General features: G+C 46.8%; 2 protein-coding genes across 7 annotated transcripts in view; both read left to right on the top strand.

The window, feature by feature from the left end:
- Positions 1-23,995, top strand: part of HOXA3 (homeobox A3) — a 46,251-nt gene that overhangs the window by 12,153 nt on the left and 10,103 nt on the right. Inside the window, exons 2-4 of one of the 6 annotated variants that reach the window (XM_039472650.2) lie at positions 68-171; positions 13,302-13,530; positions 17,792-17,874. The gene's annotated coding sequence lies outside the window, so the exon portion shown is untranslated. The other 5 variants (XM_039472649.2, XM_039472654.2, XM_074379637.1 and 2 more) reach the window with 5 other exon arrangements.
- HOXA4 (homeobox A4) lies at positions 9,447-11,985 on the top strand. The gene is made up of 2 exons (XM_003935205.4): positions 9,447-10,248; positions 10,784-11,985. Exons 1-2 carry the CDS (start codon positions 9,603-9,605, stop codon positions 11,134-11,136), a joined length of 999 nt encoding a protein of 332 aa, XP_003935254.3. The 5' UTR covers positions 9,447-9,602; the 3' UTR covers positions 11,137-11,985.

Below are 23,995 nucleotides of genomic sequence, written 5' to 3'. Positions count from 1 at the left end.
ATCCAACATTATATACCACATAACATATAATCTCACTAACGCTGGACTCCATTTGACTCTTTTGCAGGCTACGTGTGCTGCCTGGCCATTCAAACTGTCAATTTTAGGTCCAGAAGTGTCCAAACCACAAGTTCTCAAAACTCTCTGAAAAATGGCTCCCTCCGAGTTAAGGTAAGCTCGCCTCTTGAGCGCTTTCAAGTTTATTTGTACTTTGGAAAGTTTCTTCCTTGCTCTCTGTTTCTCTCTCTCTCTTTCTCTCTGGTTCAATAACTCTGAGGCTGCCTCTGAATTCGAAAAGGCAGAGCAAACTTTCCCCCTGCCCCAGAGAGCAGCGCCAGGAGCCAGCTCTGCGGAGGCAGGAGGGCGAGCAGCGCCTGTGACCGCGCCGCATCCACAGGCCTAACTTTAATTGCTGCACAACCGCGGATGTTAATGACTTCCGCTGCTCCTGCCGGCGTGCAAAAAGATGATTTTTGTGTGCGAATGGGCCTGTGTGTGGGGACCAGGCAGGGCCGCAGCCCCAGCCCTCTGCGCAATTGCTGGGCCAGCCGGGCCGGCTGCTGGGGGTCACCGAGCTTTGAGGTGGGGGCTGGGAGACGGTGGGGCGCCGGCCGCGGGCGCCGAGGGCCGCGCTGCGCTCAGGAGTTTGAAAGAAAGGCCCGGGTAGGACCGAGGCGGACTCTGGCGGGATTCCTTACGGGGCTGTGGCAGTATGTCTTTGGGGCCGGGGTCTTTGGCAGGGTTGAAATGAGGCGGCGGCCTTCGGGGTTTCAGCCTGGCTCGCGAGAGCCGGGGGGTGGCAGAGGCCGGCGAGGCGGAGGCTGCACCTCCAGGCTGGGTCCCTGGGTTGCGAGGTGGCGCTTGGGCTGCTAGCGCCCACCGGACCCTGGGGACCAAGGGTCCCCACCCTGGTGGGGGGTGCTCAGCACCCCCTCCCCCGCACCCGGGACCAGGCCCTGAACCCTGTTTGCCTGCACGTTCTTTTTATTTCGGTGGGACTGTTCTCACCCGCCTGTGAGTCTGAAGCAATAAACTTTATGGCCGGATTTAACTTTAGTCTTTGAATCCTCAGGCTAATTGAAAGGGGTTAAAGCGCTTTCTTTTCTTCAGCCTTGCCTTTCTTCTCCCTCTCTTCTTTCCTTTTCCTCTCCTTCTTTGTAGACTTAAAACATCTACGCACAGGACCCTCAAAAGGCAACTTAGGCGGCCCCCTAGATGACATTAAAGATTGGAGAAATTCACTCCCCCTCAACATACAGGCGAATTCTCTGTTCCAAACCGTGCTCTAAAGTTTGGGGGGAAATTGAGGTGTCTTCAATGCCCAACTTAAAAATCCCCAGAGCCATTAGGTTGTTTTTCCTGACACATCATAAACGGTAGTTTAGGGAAGAAATTGGTCCTTTGTCAGTAGGAGATTTCCGCCTTTCTTTTGTTAGCTGCTCTTTCCGTTTGATCCCAGGAAATTTACATAATATATGATTTCCAGAACAGTCTCCACAATTGCACCAATGGGTGAAGTAAGGTGAAATAAGTTTATCCTGGGTACAGTTCCATACTGGCCCCAGTCACCCCTTCTGGCTTCAATGCTCCATATTCTTCAATGGCAAAACCCAAGCCCAGTAACTGGGGACTGACTATGTGGCCTGTCCTGGGATCTTTTTCTGGATGGGTACCCACAAAGGACTCAGTGTATTTCCCCCAATCCTATTTTAGGAATTAAGCCAAATTCTTCTACTGCATTCAGAAATGAAAGAAAAAATAGGATCTGCTTTTCTCCTTAAGAGCTGGGCAGTTTTTGGCGAGTATTAATTGGTAAAGATACCTATTAGTGCTTAAAGTGAAAACACTGAAAGTAGAGATTTGAAATTTTAATAAAGTTTCTTGTGCAGAGGCCACCTACACTCAACATAAGTCCAACAGATGTCCCCAAAGTCAGAGGTCCAGAAAGCAAAACCTAGAAAGTTGTTGTTTTAAATCGAAACCCTCCCACAAGCCCTACTTTTCATGAATTGTGTTAAGGTAAAGAATCCTGAAGTCATTGTGCGTAACCTATTAAAGTGGACGTTGGTATTTCAGCAGTCAAGAAGAGGTGTCCACATCTTAGTGGGAACAAGAATATAAACTCTACATGGGTCTGGGCTCTCTTTATGTCTGCGAGAATACCGGATTCTTTGTTTTGCTGCTCTGAATTTTGGGCTCCTTATTGGAAAATATTGGGTTATGGTTCCATTGTAATTACTCATTTGGTGATCTTGCTTGAGTGATTTCTTGGTGAGTGAAATTAGAAGCGAGAGAGAGAGAGAGAGAGAGAGAGAGAGAGAGACAGAGAGAGAGAGAGAGCCAGAGAGAGAGAGAGAGAGAGAGAGAGAGAGAGAGAGAGGTTCTGACAGTTTAGTTGGAGTAACTCACACAGAAAGTGTCCACACTACCTTCATGGCTATATTCCACCTTGGGGTATGGGAATGAGCAGAAAGCCTGTTGAAGTCATATCCAGCACCACGTAACATAGAGAATGTTTCCAAGGAATGAGAAAAATTACAGGCTGTAAATATTGTCAGCTTGCTTATTTCTGTCTGTTTTAATCTTCACAAAACTTAAGTAGAATTCAAGGGAGCAGGACAACCCACATGGCCACATGGAATTAAATGACTTTTCAAAAATACATCATGCAGTCAGACCTACGTATTATTGGAGGGGTTTTTTTTTTCTTTCCTCCTATTTTCATAGAAAGCATAATAAAGAGGATGGCTGGTTTTCTGCTCATTCTGTAGATAAGTTATTTCTTTTGTGGATTCTTTTGGGTTGTTCTTGCAGAGGAACTTACTAAGAAAAAATATTTCAGTCACTGAGGGCTTTATGAAGACATCCAGCCTCGGTCGGTGGCAGAAGTGTGTCTGTGCTTCTCGGCAGCAATGTGCAGGGGCTCATTTGTTTCCACAAGCTGAAGAGACAATATTCCTGAACTATAAATACAACAGGAAGCTTCTGGTCACACTACTTACGGGTTTGTTAGGGTTTCCATGGTCTAATTTCACAACATTATGCCAAGATTCCTTTTCTCCTGCTCTTTCCCCTGCTTTACTGTTGGCAGTTCTGGGAAAGCAAGACAGAATTTCCTATCAAAAAACAGAGTCCTGTTCATTTGTTAAGATTCTGAGAGTACTATATCCAAATAATTAGTGAGTGGAAAGCAAATCGCATATTAAAAGATGGGCAATTAAGAAGGAAAACAATCCTTTTAACTTAAAAGATGCCCTTCTCAGCCTCTCCCCTGCCTTGGCTGGGGGTCTGTCCATGCCTTGCCCACCATGGAGAGTGCAGAGCATTACAGGCTCCATCCCTTTGGTTTCTAAGAGGAATTTCCTTCTAGTCAATGGCAAAACTATAAACGGGGCTCCCAGGCAGGGCTGAGGGGGTCAGCCTAAGCTCCCACCCACAGAGGGGAGGGGTCCACAGCCCCAGCCATTCTAAGCCTCAGAACTTGAAGGTCTGCCCAGGTTTGTTTTGTTTGGTGTTTTTCGCAAATAAATTTATTCTTTTCCTACCAGGTCCCCTCCCCACAAACCAGTCTTTTCAATAATAATATTTGTTATGAAGGTTATTAGATAATTATTGCAATTTTGTGAAGCAGCCCTTGCTGGAGGTGAAGTCTGTCATCGCCTAACAAATGACGCCCGCGCAGTTCACTGCCGGGTTAAGTAAATGCAGAGAAGATAAATCTGCACACCCTAGGAATCGCCAGCAGAGCACGCTTTAGTACAAGTTCACAGTCAACTCACCCGCCTGGGCCAGCTCTCCCAACAATTAGGGCTGCATCTTTAGTTTTAAATAAAGGGGAAAAGTGTCTCTACCTCCCATTGCCTGCTTTCCCCATCTTCTCTTTTCTTTCACTTTTTGCAAGGTTCTCCCCTTCTGCTCCAAATTTTCCTTGTAAAATAGAACTATGAGTGATTTCAAGTTAATCTAGTTCCTAGGTGCGCAGAAAAAGAGGTCGTAGGCTGATTTAACAGGAAATACAGTCACAAACACACAAAAACATCCATTTCACCCTCTAATTTCAAATGGCAGTGGCAGAAGCAGGGCATCCTGAGATGCTAGGGGGCCTCTTCCCTCTGAAAGAAGAGGCTCAGCTTTGTGTATCTTTGTGGTTAGTGCGTTACAACTGCAGGTCAAAAAGTTGAGGGTCAAAAGTTTACATTGTGCAGCGCTCTTAGTCATCTGCCCAGACAGAGTTTGATGTCAATGTTAGAGCTGTGATCTTGACTATCAGCACAAAAGATAAAATGGCTCGGAGTGACGCGTGTATCACGGTATGGACTCCAGGTGAACCCTAGTGGTTGAATGACCTCAATTACGGAGGAAAGGATAGAAAATTCCTCTTTTCAAGAGTAATACATGCTGTATTTCATCTTGAATTATTGCTCCCATTCTGAGGGAATAGCAGCAGGTAAATAGGCATAGATTACTGAAAGACCAACACCTTAGGTGTTGGAGAACCAGAAGTCTGTGGGTTTGTCACAAAATAAAAATGCCCAAAACTCATCCGTGGAGCTTTAAAAAGTAATGTTGCAAGTTTCCAATATTTCATTATGCCTTCAAAGGCAACAGAATGGTTCAGGAAACCTCCTTTGTTTGAAAAGAGGGATTTTGATTGGCCAGTTTTTTGTCTTTTTAGTACGTGTGATGACCCCTAAAGTGTGTAAGAACAAATGCAAACACAGGCACTTCTTGCAAAATGTAATCTTTGCAGTTTTCAAACATAGAATATGCTTCTTCTGAAACTACAGTTCGCTGAATGCAAAGGGTTCTGAGATCTGGGAAGGGGAAGGAAGGAAGTGAAAGCTCTCCTGAAAACAGATGATTCCCCCCTTCCCCCCTCCACCACCACCATCAATGACGAAATGCTTACTGGTGCCATGAAAATGTTCCTGTTTGGAAATTTTTGTTACGTTTACTATTAAACCACAATTGAATGTAAGAGAAATGCTACAAGCTATAATTGAAAAACTAGACTGTAGGGAATGCAGAAAGGTGTAATCCACAAATACCAGGCCACTTTGTAAGACCACCACACAGAATAGAATATTTTCTATTCTTCAGAAAGTGCTTTTTAATAATGCCCTTGGAATTAAAAAAAAAAAAAAAAAAGCTAAGGAGAAGGGAAAGCAACCTAAGGAGAAGGGTGGGAGAGCAGAAAATAAAGGGAATAGTGTATTAAGGAAGCCGACTGGAACCATGCCTCATGTGTGAGGTGCAACTGAAGAGCTAAACAATATTTTATTTTTCATACATCTAGAAAGGCTTTAAGTGTTGGTGCTGTAAGAATCTATTTTCCAGGGAGCATATTTCCTTTATCTGTGAATTGACCTTCAAGGGATCAATTTAGGAAAACAGAGAAGAGAAAGGTGAAATATTTTCCCTAGGTTTTTCTTTTTTAACTTTGGAGATAATTCAACTACTCAGAATGTAGCCTCTTGCAGGAATGTTTAAGATCATCCCAATATATTTTGGTTGATTGGATTTAACAGTGCCAGGTATGTTCAGTGGTAAAGTAAATATTTCCTAAACACTGCCTTCATGGAAGTAATCAGGGTGCTTCTGTGCAATGTGTAAAGTTTTCACTCTGGCCAAGAGTCAGAAGCCAAATGGGGGTTTGCCAGATGAAACAGAAGAAAGGAAACAACTGCGGTGCTTGCTGTTGCAGCAGTGAGCATTTCACCACATTTGGGCTAGTTAGATGAAGAAAACCAAGACCCCCTCTAGGACTCGCCAAGAAAATTATTTGTCTCTTTGGGGAAAACCTTTTTATTGTGCGTTTTGGTTAAAAACACGTGACGCACCTTAGAAACATATCAGCTTCAAAACCCATAGATACCTCTTAGCTAGTCTTTAAAAGAAAAGGGTACTTGCAGAAGTTATTGCCTTTAGAGTGCTTGCTTCTTTATTTGGAGGATTTTGAATCTTGGGCCTGTCAAACAACCCCAGTTAAAATTCATGTGTAATCCGAATATGAATGTCAGTCCTCATCCCTGGTTTGTGTGCATTATTTTAAACTACTACAAGGAAATTTCCCCCAAATAATTAATTGGTCAAATGGCTGGTAAAGTGTTGCTCCTCTCAAATCTTGTGTCTAGTGTAGGTGGTGGGGAAGCCCTCAAACGCATTTTGAAATCCTGCCATTCTGCGGTTCATCTCGAGACGCGCATCCGACAGAGAAGAGTCTGGGGGACTCTGGCTCTAAAGAACAAAGGACAAATACAGTCAATACATTCCATAACGTTTACATTTCCTTTGCCTTTTCCCCTTGGTTTTTCCTGAGAAGGAGTGACCTGGGCAAAGCACCCTGCTCGCTAAAAGACACTGTATAGACCTTTTAGAAGCGCAAAGTCCAAGGCCGAGGTGAACTTCAGGTCAGTGCGTCTAACAAATATGAAAATGTCGGCTGGTGAAGGGCGCGCCTTGTGATTTAACAAAGACTGTCAATGTGTAAGATTAATAAGAAACAAAATGCACACGGTGTCACTGTTCGGTCACTTTGAAACTTGGGACAGGGTTGCATTCAAGAGGGAAGGCTGTTACAAATATATTCAAAATGATTCAAATCAGATTCAAGCCAAGCTGCAAAACACTGCTTCCCTATCACCCTCCCTCTCCCTCCGACTCCCTTCACTCTTCTTTTCCATCTGGGATCCGAAGACATGAAGAAAAGTTATTTCAGCTATCGGGATTTTAAGAAAGCTTTTGTTGGGAATATATGTTATCCCTGCAAGTGGAAATGAGCAAATGTGCTTACCAGTTTCCTAAGGAAAGGATAACGCTTTCACCCCAATTGAGACTGGAACCAGTTGGCATGCGAGGATTAGCATGCTCCCTCTGCTACATTTCAGGGCATCCCATCTTTTCTCCAGCGAGATGCTGCTGGTAAACTTTAGTTTGTTTATTAATTGAGTTAGTTTCTTCCTGGCTTTACTTTGGTGTCTTGGATATTGTGTAAAGGCAAGCGGTATTTTTTGAAAAAACTGTTTTTCAAAAGATTATTTGATTCAATGGAATGATGCTACGGTTTGCAAAGGGAGATTGAGGAAGCTTCAGAAAAGGTACTGAGATTGTTTATTACAGCCATAAATCTTGCAGTAAAATGTCAAAATGTCGGTGTGTGAGATAACACTTGGTGGTCCTGGCTCCAGTTGTGTTTATGATACGAACCACAAAGACGAGTTACAGGCCTTGGGGGATTCTGTGTGAGCCCATCTTCCTAAAGTAATAGAACCACACAAAACACAGGCGCAGTTAACTCATTAGGGTTGACCATACACAAAACAGTGCCTATGTCTCATTAATACTTAAAAATAGAAACTTGGTAGAAGGTTCTGAGGCTAAACAACATGAATTTTGTGGTTTAGTGTCTGTAAATATTAAACATACATGGTGAAGACCCTCGTACTCAAGGCTGATGACATGAGGAGGCGGAGGGAAGGTTTCCTTGTCATGCTTTTTGTTCCCCCTGAAGCTTAGAGGGTTCTGCTTTTAATACATATTATGTATGTACATATTATTTATATTACATATTACATAACCTATGTGTATATCATTTTTTCTTGCTAGGGAGAGATATTGGTTCAGGTAGATGTATCACAGGCTAACTTATTCCTCAAGTCTAGAGAGGATGGCTAAGGATTACACTCAGTGTTGATTTCTGTCTGTGGCTCAGATTTCATTAAAAACAAATTTTCAGGGTGCCTCCTGTGAATGGACAGCACTCTTCACACACATATACACCCATTGTGGAAAATCTCTCTGTACCACTTCAGGGTGATTCCAGTTAGAAAGCTAATATGATCCCCTGTTTAACCTCCTTTTCTAAATTAGTTTAAAGATGAGTCTCATATACTAGGCTTTATGTGGCTAAGCATTAAATGACTATCCATCAAATGGATATATTCCAGCATTTAGTAACTCATATGAGTAACCGATATAAATGAAGATAGAATTGACATTCCTTTTGAAATGTCTCCAGGCTTAGGATATAATTTTCCTTGTCTGCATTCCAGACTCCGTTGTGAGAAGGCTGTTGATATTGCTCTTTGAAAAATTAACTAAGGTGCACCAGCTGAAAAATCCTTGCATTTGCATGCCAATAGGAAAATATTTTTAGAATGGTGACTATGCTAGTTTGCAGTGCTTTAATCTAGGCTGAAAAGTAGAGGATCTAGGTATGTCTGTTACTCAGAAAAGGAAGGAGGAAAGTACACAGTACAAATAAGGCATCAGTATTTACTTCAAAGATCAACATTAGGTGGAATTAATAAGTAACTTATTTGTTAATAATGGTGTAATTAGTGTACCCATCAAATTTCAATTACCAAATGGCAGGCAGCAGTCTCCTCTCCCTCCTTTCCGGAGCTTCTGATATCGTTAATATGCTAATTTTCAGCAATTCAGAAATTATAGACTGTCCTGTAAATGTAACTCTAGCCTCAGATACAGCCTGAGAAAGCAGGTTCCGAAAGAGAAAACATAAAACTCTTAGCTGGAAAAGACCTATCAGCGAGCAGACCAGGCAAGGTGTTTATTCTACCTTTAGCTTGTTTTTGTTTGGGGATTGTTCTGAAATAGGAAGTTGCTGTTTTCAAAGCTCTGTTCTGTGGAGGTGTTCCTTCTATCCATTCCCATCCTTGGGCCACCTTCTCTCTCACAATCGCACCTGGTAAACGCGGGCATATTTAGCTCCGACATCAACAACCCCAGTCAAATTAGATGCTATTAGGAAGGTTCCAATTTTTCTAAGGAAAAAACGAAACACATTGTCCCTCAAAGCAGGAAAAAATGAAAAGTGCCCATGCAGTTATAATGGAATGGCCTCGCTTTACATCCTAGGGTCGATTTCTCTCAGCTGCCCGACCGCCCACCCTTTGCAGCTTCTGCCAGGTTCTCAAAGCAAGGGCTCTCTCAGGCCGACAAGCAAGGAGCTGGGGGTGGGGAAGGGAGACCTGAGGTTGAGAAAATGAGTCTGATGGCCTCTCTGGGCCTACATAAAAACCAGGTTGCCCCTCGGTCCCAACGCCCTTCCTTCCCCCATTTAGCCTAGAACCCCTGAAGGACACGAAGCCTGACTGGGTTGGGCCCGAGGTCAGCGCTGAGTCGCGGCCGCCAGACTGCCCGAGGCCTAGGCCAGCTGTAGGGCAGGCAGAGGGCTCCCGGGAGGACCTACAGCCCGGCAGGGCCCGAATTCCCAGCGGGAATCGAAGTTGGGGGGCTGGGGTCCAAAGCGCCTGCTCCCTCCCCCAGCCCAGGGGCCGGACAGCAGCATCCATCACGAACCCGCGCGTTTCCTGATCCGGGTCCGCGCGCGCAGTGCGCCCATTGGTGGGGGCGCTGCACGTGGGGCACGGGGCGGGGCGCGCGCCGGGCTGGGGAGGAGCGGCTGGAACTTTGGTGGCTGCTTCGGCGGGAGGGGGAGGGGTGAACACTTGACAGCGGGGGGAGGGGAAGGACGCAGAGGAAAGGGGGATGGGAAGCGAGGCAGGAGGGGGAGGGGCCTCGGCGAGCCCAGAAAAAACGACAACGCGAGAAAAATTAGTATTTTTGCACTTCACAAATTAATGACCATGAGCTCGTTTTTGATAAACTCCAACTACATCGAGCCCAAGTTCCCTCCCTTCGAGGAGTACGCGCAGCACAGCGGCCCGGGCGGCGGAGACGGCGGCCCGGGCGGGGGCCCCGGCTACCAGCAGCCCCCAGCGCCCCCAGCGCCCCCAGCGCCCCCGACCCAGCACCTGCCGCCGCAGCAGCCCCAGCTCCCTCACGCGGGCGGCGGCCGAGAGCCCTCTGCCTCCTACTATGCGCCGCGGGCCGCCCGCGAGCCCGCCTACTCCGCCGCCGCTCTCTACCCCGCTCACCGGGCCGCGGACACCGCCTACCCCTATGGCTACCGCGGCGGCGCTAGCCCCGGGCGGCCGCCCCAGCCGGAGCAGCCCCTGGCGCACGCCAAGGGCCCAGCGCACGGCCTGCACACGAGCCACGTCCTGCAGCCCGGGCTGCAGCCCCAGCCGCCGCCGCCCCCGCAGCCTCGCGCGGCGCCCCCCGCGGCTCCGCGACGCTGCGAGGCGGCCCCCGCCACCCCAGGCGTCCCAGCAGGGGGCAGCGCCCCCGCGTGCCCGCTGCTCTTGGCCGACAAGAGCCCGCTGGGCCTGAAGGGCAGGGAGCCCGTGGTGTACCCCTGGATGAAGAAGATCCATGTCAGCGCCGGTACGTGGCGCCGCTGGGGAGGCGCGGGAGGTGGGCCTGGGTTCGAGGGTCGGGGTCAGGAGGGAGAGGCTCAGGGGAAGGGGGCCTCGGGAGGGGAGCCCCCATCTGGCCTGGGCTGCGATGAGATGTGGGTGTGTGCGCGCCAGCCAGCCGCCTGATCCCAACGTGAGAACCCTTTTGTACCCAGGGTCCCTTTATCAGGAGATTTACGAGACGCCAAACTGTTAGGGCAGTAATTATAGCCCCCATAAATTTAATTGCCCTGGCAGAGGCTTCAGGCCATGTGTCTTTGAAGCTTTTCTTCAGCCCCAATGCCCAGCACCATTCTTTATGGCTCTCGGGTGTTTCCCGTTGTCAATAGCCTGTGAAACATTTTCTTTGCCGTTTTATGTATCTTGCGTGAACTTGGTGTCAGGTTATTATATAATGATGATGTCCAATTGCTCTTCCCCACCTCACCTTCTCTCCCCTCCTCCTTTCCCTCTCTTCCACTCCCTCCTCCTTGGCCTTCTCTTTCGGGGTTCTGGGTGTGCAGTCAACCCCAGTTATAACGGAGGGGAGCCTAAGCGCTCTCGAACCGCCTACACCCGGCAGCAGGTCTTGGAGCTGGAGAAGGAGTTCCACTTCAACCGCTACCTGACCCGGCGGCGCCGCATCGAGATCGCCCACACGCTTTGCTTGTCTGAGCGCCAGGTCAAGATCTGGTTTCAGAACCGGAGGATGAAGTGGAAGAAAGACCACAAACTGCCCAACACCAAGATGCGATCCTCCAATTCGGCCTCGGCCTCGGCCTCTGCCGGCCCGCCAGGGAAAGCACAAACTCAGAGCCCGCACCTTCATCTCCACCCTCACCCGGGCACCTCCACACCCGTTCCCTCCTCCATATAATCCTCTAGAGACCTCGACCAGTTTCTATCCCTAACCTCTCTTCTCCTGCTCCTTTCCTCATCCACCCCTCCCAGTCTGGACCATAATAGACACCAAAACAAACCCAACTTGGTGAAAAGGATAACCAAAAAGAAGACATTATCCGGGTAAGAGTATGTGCTGGTTGCCACCCATGAGAGGACAGTTGTCCAGGATGCTGGCTGGTGGAACAAGCCTGCTGGCCTGAACAAGGCTGCCAAGTGTCAATACCTCAGAAGGACTACTTGGTATCAAATACTTTTGAGATGGCTACAGTCAGCTAGCTGGACGGCCCATGCTGTCTGGGAACATATACTTGTATCTTTGTTGAAAGCAGAAGAAAACAGACCCTTTCCCCACCTTCCTTACCTCCTTCTTCCCCATTAAGGCAGCTCATCCAAGCTTGTATTGAACTGAATAAATGAGTAGACATTGTGGACTTCACAAGATTATTTAATTCTTAAGATGTGTAGACCTTGATGTAGATGTGACATTTTAGTTTCCCTTACTTGCATTTATTTAAGAGACTGTCACAGAGATATTGTTGTCCCATTCTGGGTTACAGTCTTTGGGGAGAGGGGAGTGTATTTAGACTCATGTTGAACTGTACAAATTGTGATGTGGCTGTATAGAAAGCCATGTGCTAAGAATAAACTCCATTTAAAAAAACATTAAAAATCTAAGATTCATGTGTTTTCTAAGCTTTTCATTAAGAAGACAAAAATCCTCTGGATTGAGATACTTGACCTTGCATGTAAAAACCTTGCAGATGGCTTGAGCTGTGTTCACTTGGATTCTGACTACTCGCATAATTTTATGTGTGTGAGAGAGTTGTGTGTATGTATGTTCAACTTGAGCTGAACTCTTGTCAAGCTTGGCCTACTGTGGAAAAGTTCCAAAGAGCAGGAAGGCTCTTGAGCTCTGAGAGGGTTCCTCTTCTTCCCAAAATTGGCCAGGCTTTCAGGCTTCAAGTCTCTGTAAGGCATAGAAACGTGTCCTTCCCTGCAATGAAAGTTGAAACCATGCAGTGCTGTGGGCCCAGGAGTTTCTGCAGCTGTTCTACACACTGAACTTTGAGTACACTTGGAAAGAAGTGGTCTCTTTGGTATTTATTGCACCTTCACACTTAATCTGCCTGTTTCCCTGGAGAAAAAATAGTTTGTGCAAAGGGTTAAGATTGCTTTTGTTTCTTGGCTGTTCTTAAGGTCCTCTTCACTAACTGCAGCCTGGGAATTTTTGTTTGTTTGCTTGTTTTTTTTCTTTTTCTTTTTTTTTTTTTTTTTTTAAGAAAGAGCTTTCAAATAAACTGAATTTTCCAAGTACACTCTCCAAAGTTTGTTCTGAGGAAAGAAAAAGCATAATATACCCCCAAAGTTAACCCCAAGCAAAATAGACCTGGGAGAGTTTACTGCTGGAAAATAGCCAAATTCTGGACTGGGGTCACTTTCCTCAAATGCTTTGTGACTTTTTCTGCTTGATTCCAGAGATCCAGATCCAAAAGGCTGAAAATCAAAACCCATTTCTCAATCTCTATAACCCTAGTATTTGTTTATTGATTTACATTTGGTGCTTACTACAGGAAGTCCCCTATAATAAGATAGCAAAAATCAGTGTACACTAGCCCTAAAATATTAGACCTGTCACCTGGCCTTGAAAAAAATGCAGCTTTTAGGTTATGTAGTAATTTTAGCGTAGATGAGAGTAGGTGCTCACCTGCCTCTGCAATATCAGAGAATTTAAAAACACATTCCTTTCTTTAAAAACCCTTTAGCCAGTGTCAGAGCTGGTACCCCTTTCATCCCTTCTGCCCTATGTGTGCTACAAACAAGGGTGATCAGTTCTGTACCCACAAATCAGATTTGAGAGGAAAGTGTTAGATACCAGTCTCCGAGGAGCCAAGAAAATTTGGGAGCAAACAAATACACGTTTACCTTCCCAAATCAGGATAAACCTGGCATAAAGTACATTTTACAAGGTGTGAACGGGTGCCAGGGATTTCTGGAGGCAATGCAACTGCTGCTGAAACTTATTAACCCTCCCCCTACTACACGTACTTGTAAAACGAAATTAAATCATGCTGAAAATAGCAATTTTCCCAGGAATCATTAATCACCTCATACAATAAATATTTCTTTGTAATTCAACAGCAATTCTGAAAGGCATTCTCTGGGAAAAGTCTGTGGAGGAGAGAGGGATCTTCCTGCAAATAATGTGGTCTCAGGCAAGGACACAGAATCTTGGCTGTCTGCTAAAAAAAAAAAAAAAAAAAAAAAAAAAAAAAAAAAAAAAGAAAAAAAAAAGAAAAACCTAGACTCCTTTGGTGGAAATTGAGTGTCGAGCTGCAAAACCTCAAATGGCAGACTATCATCATTTAAGGTAAATTCTTATATTTCTCCTTTGTGGGGAAAGAGGGGTATGGGAACATTCATTAGCTTCATGCTGGAGGCAGTTGTATGAGGATAAAGGGGATGACTTTCTTTCACTTGCACTTGTAGGTCTATCCAGAAAGGGAAGAGAGAGGTTTGAGATCATTTTTCTGATATTCTGGGATAACATGGCATTTTTGTCCCAACTGTATTGATTATTAAGGTACAAAACCAAGATTATCGGAAATGATCCAAATGATTGCCATTTCTTCAGTGTTATGTTTTGCCTGTTTCAGATTGGCTTTTAAGGGAGCTTGTTATAAGAGATTAGAAAATCCCACTTTGTGCTTCAAAATCATGCATTGTCTGCCCTTTGCTAGGGCAACCATAAGAGTTCACCGAGAGGACAAATTTTCTATCTCATTAATTGTTTTTTTTTTTTTTTTTTTAAGCAAACCCTATTGGCCCCTCAAACCCTTGACCTTTAAAGACAGTATTTTGTGTAAGCTCTATAATTCTATGAAAATAACCCTTACACATGCTCTCCTTCCTTTCTCCCTCCCTCCAATCTCTTTTTCCCTCCCTCCAATACACACTTATCTACTTCAGTCACACAGCCAAGCTGTGCATGACTCCAGAGATAAAATGTTTTGTCAACATCTGAAATCAACCTAAATCGGATAGGAGACACTTTAATGGTCACAGTTTGAATTAAGTACTTAACACTCTCCCCCTTGAAGAAAAATGGTACTTTGCAGGCTTCCTTCCCTAGTTTTGCTGAAATCTACGATATACCCGGTGTTTTATTACAGCAGGAATTCAACTGTGACAGGCATAGTAGAGTACTTAATACCCAGGATGAAGCTCATGGGAAGATTACCTAGATAGATGGGGGAGAAGGGAAGTCCCTGTGCATAGCATCTCTGACTTCATACACAGTTGTCCCAGGGTGCCCCATTCCCTACATCTCAGCCTCCTCCCTGTGGGGTGGGGTAGAGTGGATATCACTATCTTTCCTCTGTCCCCCTGTTCCCCTAAGCTCCCAAACTCTGCTGCTCTCCTCACTGTTGCCTTCCCTCTAGCAGTTCTCACATAGAAACAGATCATGACTCTTTAGAAAGGAATAGAAGAAAAACCTAAAGAATGTAGCAAAAAAGCCTGGGGCTTCCCATCTGAATGAGTGGGTTCTGTGCAGGCAGTAGGCTGTCCTTGGCACTCCTTTGGTCTCTGCCTACCTAGACACAGTCTTGTACTGAAAAACACAGGCTCATCTCTCTCAACTGCTGCTCCTGTTGCCCCTTCTCTATATTATACACAAGAATATGGCCCAAGAATAATTCTGCTTTGTGTTTCAAAGAAACACATGGACTGGAAACAATAGGAGGAAGAGACGTGTGTTCTGTTCCCTTGATGGTATGAGGGAGGCTGCTGTGGCTGTCTTGAAACCCTCTAGTCTGCAACTTATAGAACTCTGGCACCTTTTCTGAAGACTCCAAACTTATAGGGCACCCCTCTCCCTTTCAAGCCAGCTCCACTTTCTCTGAGATTGATTCATCCGGTTGAAAGAGATTCCCAGATTGAAAGATTGTCCAAGATGAAAGAGACCTGGAGGCCATTTTGGTTCAATCTTCTTAATTTACAGATGAGAAAACTGAGGCAGCTGAATAATCCTTCCTCTATATTCCTTATGTTAATGAGTGTGAGGGTGAAGTGCAACCTTTAGTCTTACTCTAGAGAGCAGTAGGGTCACAGGCATCTTTCCTCTTGGGAAGCTATTCTGCCAGGAATGGATGTATCTAAGCTTACGCTTGACCTGGATGGCCACAGGTGTGTACAGCCAGAGAAGAATGATGGGTTCTTGCCTCATGTGCCATCGAAGCTGCTTGGGGAGATTTTTGTAACCAAACCACCCTAGTCATGGAGCTCAGACAGGTGGTCTGGCCACTGGGCTCAGGAGGGGACAGATGTCAGGGTGCCTCAGAGAGCAGTGGACTCCTCACTGTCCACAATGTTCATAGTCCCAAAATGACTAATTCTGTCTTTCTTGCCCTGCTATTTTTATGGTGGTGGCTTGCCTCGGACCAGGGCAAGGGTGAATGCGCTCCGGAGGCCTGCAGAGCCAAACAAGGACCCTGGTTGCAGCTGATAAAGGTGTAGCGCCTGTTCGAGGGAGATACTGAAATTGCAATCTTTGAGGTCACGTGACTCATTAAATAATTAATGCAGATCGTCAGGAATGGATCGGAGTCGTCAGGGCCTCACTAGGAATGAATCTCTCAGAAGTGAGACTCCAACTTCCCATTTGATTTTTAAAAACACACACCCTCAGCTTTATCTCCAAAAGCTTTTAACTCCTTCAGGAAGGCAGGAGAGAATCCTTCGGAGGGGAGGACAGAGCTGTCGGGCCCTCGCCGGGTCTTGGGGCTTTTTCCGCAGGCTTTCTGCGAGTCCGGGGAGCGCGACGCGTCCGGGGAAACGTGAGTTCGGGCTTGGGTTTTCTGCGGTCACATCCTGGCTTTGGTGATGAAGTGGGACGGATGCGCAGATAGTTGGTAATACTCTGATTCACGCTGGGGAAGGCTGCAGAGATACCACAGGACAGGCGCGCGGCTTTGTTCAATTTTCCCGGCGTTCATAAATCACCCGCGCCGGGCGAGCGAGGGAGCAGGCGAGCGCCAAAAACGCGGAGAGAGAGGCCGCGGCGGCGGCGGCGGCGGCCATTGCAGAGCGAGAGACCTGGGCAGCATCTCTCTGTGACTCATTAGTCTGAACGATTTATGGGGGACAGCAGCCATGAATATTAGACTTGGGGATAAGGAAGGAGCAAAAATAATAATAACCATAATAATTACGTACTCCTAAGTGTTGCGCAGGAGGGTGGTGGATGGCAGCATAGTGGATCTTTCTGGGGTGAAATTGAGAGGCAAAGTGCAAGATGGATGAGTACACACCTTGCTCTAGGTCATGCCAGGGGCCCCAAGACCAGGGGACACTCCCTTTGGGGACACAGATAGCAAGTTTGAACAAGAGAAAGGGGGCGCAGCATTGATCTTGAGCCCTTTTCCTTTGGTTTGTGGGGGCTGCGGGTCGAATGGTGGCAGAGCGCAGCTGCCCTTGTGCGGCCACTTGTTCAACGTGCTAGGGGGCTCCGAAGCCAGGGGTCAGGGGACTCCTCTTCAGGCGCTATTTGATAGCGCCTCTTAGCGCTATCTACAGAATTGCAAGGAGGCAGACAGACAGTGGAGGGCTGGTTTGGGGCAGGCTGGGGTAAGAGGAGGTTACCTGGGTCTGGGTGAAGGGCGAGTGGGGACAGGGCTAGGTCTGTAGACGAAGAGAGCCCGCAGAATCCCAGCGGAGTGCAGAACTTCTCCAAGGCAGAGTCCAGCGCGCGGACGATTCTTTGCCCCTTCCCTAGCGTCTCCCACAGAGCTGACTGCCTGCTCGGTGACCATTTGTTGGTTAGAGGGCAAGAGAGGGTTGTAAATATTGTGAGGGACCAGATTTGAGTAGAATCAAGGCATCAAGTTGGCTTGTGGCCACTGCGCAAAGGCCAGGCCGGAGCAGAGTCCCTGAGCAGGTATTGTACCAGCCGGTGCCCCTCCCAGTTTCCAGCAGCCTTAGTTGGCCTGCTCTGAGGGACTAAGCTCTGCGATAGTCCCGCCAGCTCATTAGGACCTAGAAGGCACGTACCCACGGTTGGATAAACCAGAAGATAAAACCTCCCAAGACTGCCTCTGGCCAGCGGACTGAGCCCGGGTCTGATTTCGCGCCAACAGAAATGAACGCTATTAGTGAGGTTTCAGGAGAGTCCGTGATTGAATGCTCCCAGACAAGGCGTCCTTTTGTTAGGAAAAGAAAATAAAGCGAGCATTCATATTCTCTAAGTTGGGGTGCCTGAGGAGAGCTCTCTGAAAGCAGCCCACACCACCAGCAAAGCCGCTTCCACCTTCTCAGCGTCCTCTCTTTCATTTTCTTTCCTCTCCCACCCCAACCCCCTCCCCCAAAAAAGAAAGAAAAAGGAGAAAGTGTGGGTGCGGAGATGGAGTATGTATTTATTTTACAAAAATAAATCACCATCTTTGGGCCATTTGTAGACTGGAACATTTCGAGCAATGAGTGCACCGCACGGACGAGTGCCCTAGCGACTCCTTGGTGTTCGAGTCACCCCCAGGGCCACCTTGGCGCTCGCAGGAGCCGCGCTTCCCACCCTGGGCCTCCAACTCCCTTCTCTCGCAGCCGCCGTTTACCCTCTGCTGTTTATTTGTCTGCAGAGCGCCTGGACACTGGAAAAGGCGATTCCCTGAGCGCCCGGAGTTGGAGACAGTTCCTAGTTCAGATTTAAACATCTTTCTAGGTAAGCGCTGCTTCAAAGCTCTTCGCTGCGTGGGACTTTGCATCAGGGGGGTTGGGAGGAGTTGGCTGTCCACGGCTCCTGGCAACCGCGGCCTGTTGAAAGAGGTTCTGGTCAATATTTAACTTCAGAGGAGTTTGGAGTTGGATTCTTTTAAGCTGCTTGCCCTGCAAATGCGGGGCCTCAGGCAGACAAAGAGTCTACCCCAAAGCCAGCGATGGTCAGGAGAAGTGGTTGCAGAAGGCAAAGATGGGTTTTGGAGAGTCAGAGGGGGTGTGTTTATTTCTTTCTGAAAGCCCCAAACAAACCACTACACTGAACTTCAGGGCAAAAGCAAGTAAAGGCCATGGGTATGCGCGCCGCGGCCGCTGCGTGGGCTGCTCTCCTTGCTGACCGAGGCGACTGCGGAGGCTGGGAGTTAGGAAATTGTCGCCAGTCCCAGCTCGCTGTTGAGGAAAACTTGTCTCACTGCCTTGCAGTTTCTTAGATCCTTTTGCCTTTTCTCAGGCATGAGAAAGATGGCTGTGTTTCTAACCTTTAGGCCTTCGCAGGCAGCGGGTCTTCTCCCTTCCTTCATCAGGGCTCATTCTCGGTTCTTCCTACGGGGAAAAATATGCTTTTCTATGTCTTGGCGTTTTCTTTTCCTATTTGGAACAAAGGAAAACTCTTTTAAATTCTTTTCAAGTTCTGCCTTAATTTGTTCTCTTAGTTTGGGATGCAGGGAGGTAATTACTGTGGTTTATTACCTTGTAAAAGATCCATAAATTACGTGCCTGTTTGGGGGAGGGGCTGCTTGAATAGCTTTCAAAATCATGGTATGAAGGAATGAGTTTGCTTTGTTCTTTCAGGAATTACTTATTTTTAAAAAGTTTTGAGATTTTGTTTTCTATTCCCTAGGCCTCAAACTTCCCTTAAATTTGCTCCCAAATCGATATAAGATTGTTAATTAATTGCAACATGATATGCAGTGGTGCTCTAAGGCCGATATGGTGTTCTGGATACAATTATTATTTTTTCCAATAGAAGCTAAACAGAGCAATAGTCAAGCTGGGTTACTTTCTCAGCTACTGTATGTCTGTTTATATCAAATGTAGACAAAACGTTTCAGGAATTCGTAACTCCATGTATATGACTTCCATCTCTGCAAACAACAGAACAATTGCATGTGTAAATAGTTGCAGGAGTTTGGGGCCGTGTGTATAACACAATATACACATCCACATGTGTCCAGAGAACTTGCCTCATTTGTACTGCACTTGCACTCACAGGAAATACCTCATCTTAAATAAGAATATATCACACACACACACACACACACACACACACACACACACACACACACACGCAGTGCGCTAAGAGAGCCTTACCTGATGCTGAGTAGAAAATCCTCTAGATTTAAGTAATGGGACAAAAATGTTAAGTGAATTTTTGATAGAGAAATCAGATTACAGTGTTTGAGTACAGATATATGTAATCTGCCAACAGCCTTGCAAATATTGACTAACAGTCTGTATCACTGATTGCCTGCTTTTTCCAGCCAACTTTCCCCCTATTTTGGCTCTAGTGACCAGGACCACAGCATGAGTCCCAGCCCAGGCCAGGTTAGAGGCCAGTGAAGTGAGTGAGGAGGGACTGGCAGCTGGATTTTTAAAAGGCCTGTAGCTTTGCTCCAGGAGACTGGATTGCAGAGTGGCAAAGGACAACTGTCAGCTGCTGTTTCCCCAGATAGGCTTCCCAGGCCAAGATCTCTCATAGAGAAACAGTTATTTACCTCAAAAGTTAAATGTCTTTTGACTTCTCAGACTTTTCCCTTCTCATCCCACCAAATCACCCAATCCCATCCCAAGTCATTAATGTTAATTGTTAAACAGCAGTTGGAGCATTAACTGGGATGTTAACAGCCCTGTGGAGGCCCTAGGCTGGAGCTGAGAGATGCCTCTGGGCTTTGCTGGCGTTAAGGCATTTCTCTGAAGCAGTACCAGTGACTTCTCTCATTGATTTATGGCTTTGTTTATTTATTTATTTTTTTCTGAGACGTAGGTAGTCTCACTCTGTCTCAGGCGGGAGTGCAGTGGTGCAATCTCAGCTCACTGCAACCTCTGTCTCCCGGGTTCAAGTGATTCTCTAGCCTCAGCCTCTCGAGTAGCTCAGATTACAGGCATGCACCACCACGCTGGGCTAATTTTTGTATTTTTACTAGAGATGGGAGTTCGAGACCAGCCTCCATGTTTGTCAAGCTGGTCTCGAACTCCGCGTGATCCACCTGCCTTGGCCTCCCAAAATGCTGAGATTACAGGCATGAGCCACTGTGCCTGGCTGACTTATGGCTTTAAGAGTTTTGATTTGCTCAAGACTCTTCCAAGAGTTTTGAAGGGGATCCCTTCTCATCTTTGAGTTGATGCCTCTGCAGAAACTTGAGGGTGGGGAGGAGTTTGTCAGCAACACCTCCAGGTCCTTTTCTAGGGTATCTGGAGAGCTCATTGTGAATTATTGGTGAGGGGGAAGAGGGATGCACATAGCACTAAGAATGAGAAGAGTGAGTTCTTGGGGGATAGGACAATGCTTTTTAGAAACCGGATCTTGCTCCTGTCCTCTATCCCCCAAACCTGAGAGAGGCAGGTTTTCACTTTTACTTCTTACTTTCCAGCTTATAACATAGGAGCTGGAAAAGTTCACATGGAGGTTTTCTTCCAGCTACACCACAGATTGAACCTTATTCAAATATTGTCACCAGTTTAGGCCAGGACTTGCTTTCAAGGGATTAGGTCTCTTCTTTCATTGCCCTTCTGATTTAGATAACCCATGACCAGGTTCTCTTATTAAGGGCCTTACATTTTCATCAGACCCCTTCTGTTCCTCTGCAGGGGAGGAGTGAAGGGGAGGAATCATGTACAGCCTCCTGAAGCTGCTACAAGTGAGTCCTGACACTTAGGTATAGCCAGCTGAAGACCCATTCTCCAGAAACAACAGAATATGGCCGGAGGATCTCACTAGCCTCACAGCACTCTCAGAAGTTCAGAAACTAAGAATGGGAAAGACAAGATTTTTAGACAGCACATGAAACAGTACTATGCTGAAATCGGTGGGCAATGTCACCAGGCAGAAGGCAGGAGTAGGGATGGGGGCAGCTTATTTGTTTCAGTTAGGTTCCTACTGAGCACAGCTGGTTCTCTACTGGTTTTCTCCTCAAGATTATTTTCAGAGTTCTGAAGAGGGATCCTTCTCATCTTTGAGTTGATATGTCTCGGGGTGGGGGGAGAATTTGCTGGTGGACACAGAATTGTCTTGGAAAATGGGTAGACAGACGTGCCTGTAGAGAGGGTTCCAGGTTGCCTTGTTAACTCAAGGCACTCCAGTGAAGGTTGATTCTTTTGCTTTTTTTTTGGCGGGGCGGTGGGGGGGGTCTCTTGCAGATCAATCGGATCATTTCCTCTGATATTTTTCATCTTTAGAAACCTACAGTTTAATGTATCACTCAGCTGTGCACTGAGGAAATGCTTAAGTTTGGTCAGGGCACTAGGTTTCTTCAGATTTTACAAAACCGGGACCACCACACTATAGCCAAGCACATCTTTCCTCATAGGCTTCCATTGAACAAAACCAGCTGGACTTGGAGGAGATGTTTTAACCTTTTGTCAGATAATTATGGGCCTTTTTGGTTTCTCTAGTGGCTGTGGTGTATGGTGTGGGTGTTAGCAAACTCCATACAATGGAAGGCAGGGAGGAAGTCCGATATCCAGGCCAGTTGTTTCTGGGCCTGCCCCTTGCCTTTTGATATACTGGCCTGTGAGCCAGAGGAGACTGAGGTGCATGGCCGTGCAGGATCCAGCTTGTCCGAGGGTGGGAGGCTGTAAGGAAAGTTAAGTGGATTCTAAAAATAAGTATAGCATTGCTGTACCCTTGTGTTTGGAGTGTGTGTAAAGAAATGTAAGTGGAGATAAGCTGTCTTGTATGGTATTCATGTGGGGATGGCCCTTAGCATTCTATTGCTTAGACAGAACTCTTAAACTCAAAATTGCTGGTTGAGGTCCCCCACCTACGCTCCCTCAAAGCTAAATATTCTGTTTGGAAACCTAGTTCCTTTAGTGGTTCCCTATTTCAAATAAAAGGATTTAAGTTGACGTATGACCACGTGAGCACATAATACAGCGCATTATTGTGGCATTTGGAGCGGAGACCCAGGCATGCTTCGCGTGTGATTACGTTTTCTAGATTCTCTACAGAGCTGGAGCTTTTCCCCAACCCCCACGCACCCACCTCCTCCTTCTCCTTCCCCTTCTCCGGAGAGCATTCTCTGAGCAGGTTGCGGTTTTCAGCACTCATGGAGCGGTTCTGGGCGAGCTAGCTGATGGAAGTCGAGGCCATACCAGGAGGATGGGATTTATTTTAAGGTATTTCCGCTGATTGTTCATATCTAGAATGAGTTATGGCTGTGAGAGACAAAGGTCAGGCGAGGAGACCCTGGCTCATGGACAGGACCCTCAGCCTCTCTCTTCCTTTGTTTCTCTTTTAGAACTGAAACCATTTGAAAGATTCCCAGTAGTGCCTCAGAAAGTGTTAGGGGTGTAAATTAGGGGTATTGGGGGGCTACTAGGTGGGCCCCATGGCCCCCAGTGCAAGGGTGGCTTTGTCTACTGCAGCAGAGCAGGGCTGGAGTCTCAGGAACTGAGCCCAAGGCAGAAAGAGGGTCCTGAAGCCCGGTGCAGGCCGAGGTGGCCCGGCTTGCAGGGCAAGACTGCCTGGGAGGGATGGGGGTTGGGTGGGTGAGAAGGGAAATCTCTCCCTGGATGGCAGTGTTTTCTGGCAGGGGATGGAAGGTTAGGGCTGACCTGAGCAGCCTGAGCAGCCTGAGCAGCTGGAAGAGGGAAATCAATGAGGGAAATGTACAGATGTGCTGCCATTTTATTGATGATGCTTCCAGACACTTTGTTTAGTGCCAGCTTACAGAGCATGCTTCCCCACAAGCCAGACCCAAGAAGCCAGACCCGAGGATCTGAACTGGAGGGCCTGCCATTGTTTCCCTGAGCACTCCCTGCCCCAGAGGGATGAAGAAAGACAGCTCAGACCTAGGAGAGCCTTGGGCTGGGGTGAGCTTGCTGGATGCCCCGAGGCTCCTTATTCTAACATTCAGGAGACAGAGTAAGGAGGGAGCCAGGATTAGGTTTGGACTTCATCAGTGTGCCTGGTCTGGGCATTCCTTGTATAGCCCCAGCTGGCTTGGAGAGTTCCAGAACTGGCCAGTGTGAGGGAAGTCCAGAAACAAGATTCCTCAGGAAGCAGAGGCAGACATCTCTACAGCTTCAGAGCTCCCAAAACAGAGCTGTAGCCAGGGTGGAGGCAGATGAAAGTTAAACCGCATGTTTTAAGATTATTGGGAAAGCCCCATCTAATTGGGCTTTGGGGACCCCACACTCCTGGGAAGGGTAGAAACTCCCTGGAAAGATATAGGAAACTCTACTTTATTCTGCTCCTTGGAGTAGGGAAAGGGATGCTTATAAGGAGTCAGAAGTTGGATTTGTCCCTTTGACTTCTTAAAATATAGATTATTTATTTCTGTACTTGAAAAAAAAAAACAAATAGGGCATCCCCTACTTCAGTGGGATTTACTACCCCAGAACGAAAGGGCCCTTCTGCCCTCCCCAATGCTGGCCTCGGCAGTAACTGTGTTTAACTGAGGCCCTTTCAAGTGCTCTAAAATACCCCTTGGAAATAAAATGTAAGCTTTAATTGCTGTTCAATTACTTGTCAGCATTTCATATGATTTATGACCTAGTTCTGGCGCATTTTTGACCCAGTTAAAGACTCATAAATAATATAGTTTTCACTAGAAAGAATGAGAGAGGGAATAGAGGTTTGTTAGAGGCATCTTTTTATTGTCGATTCAGTGCCAGCAAGCTGAATAAATATCTAAGGATGGACTCTGGTTCTATATAAAAGCATGCACAGTGAGAAGCCAAGAGCCACATTTATAGAGCTCAGATTCGTTTTTCCTTCCACGAAAGTGCTAAAGTCAGTCCAATATGTATAATGCTAAACTATTAGGTATCAAAAAAGGCTGGTCCCCTTCTACCTCAAAATGGCAGCTTCACCCTCACAGGCAAGTACATTTCCTGAATAATTTTCC

The sequence above is a fragment of the Saimiri boliviensis genome, chromosome 10 (genome assembly GCF_048565385.1).
Source record: "Saimiri boliviensis isolate mSaiBol1 chromosome 10, mSaiBol1.pri, whole genome shotgun sequence".
NCBI classification, from domain to species: domain Eukaryota; kingdom Metazoa; phylum Chordata; class Mammalia; order Primates; family Cebidae; genus Saimiri; species Saimiri boliviensis.
The sequence above is the reverse complement of the archived record's forward strand: the minus strand, read 5'-3'. Positions and strand labels throughout refer to the sequence as shown.

What these genes read in the sequence shown, in the direction of transcription:
- HOXA4 (XM_003935205.4), top strand. Translation starts at nt 9,603, where the DNA reads ATGACCATGAGCTCGTTTTTGATAAACTCCAACTACATCGAGCCCAAG. An exon ending in GAAGATCCATGTCAGCGCCG is followed by an intron (nt 10,249 to 10,783) that starts GTACGTGGCGCC and finishes CTGGGTGTGCAG; the next exon opens with TCAACCCCAGTTATAACGGA.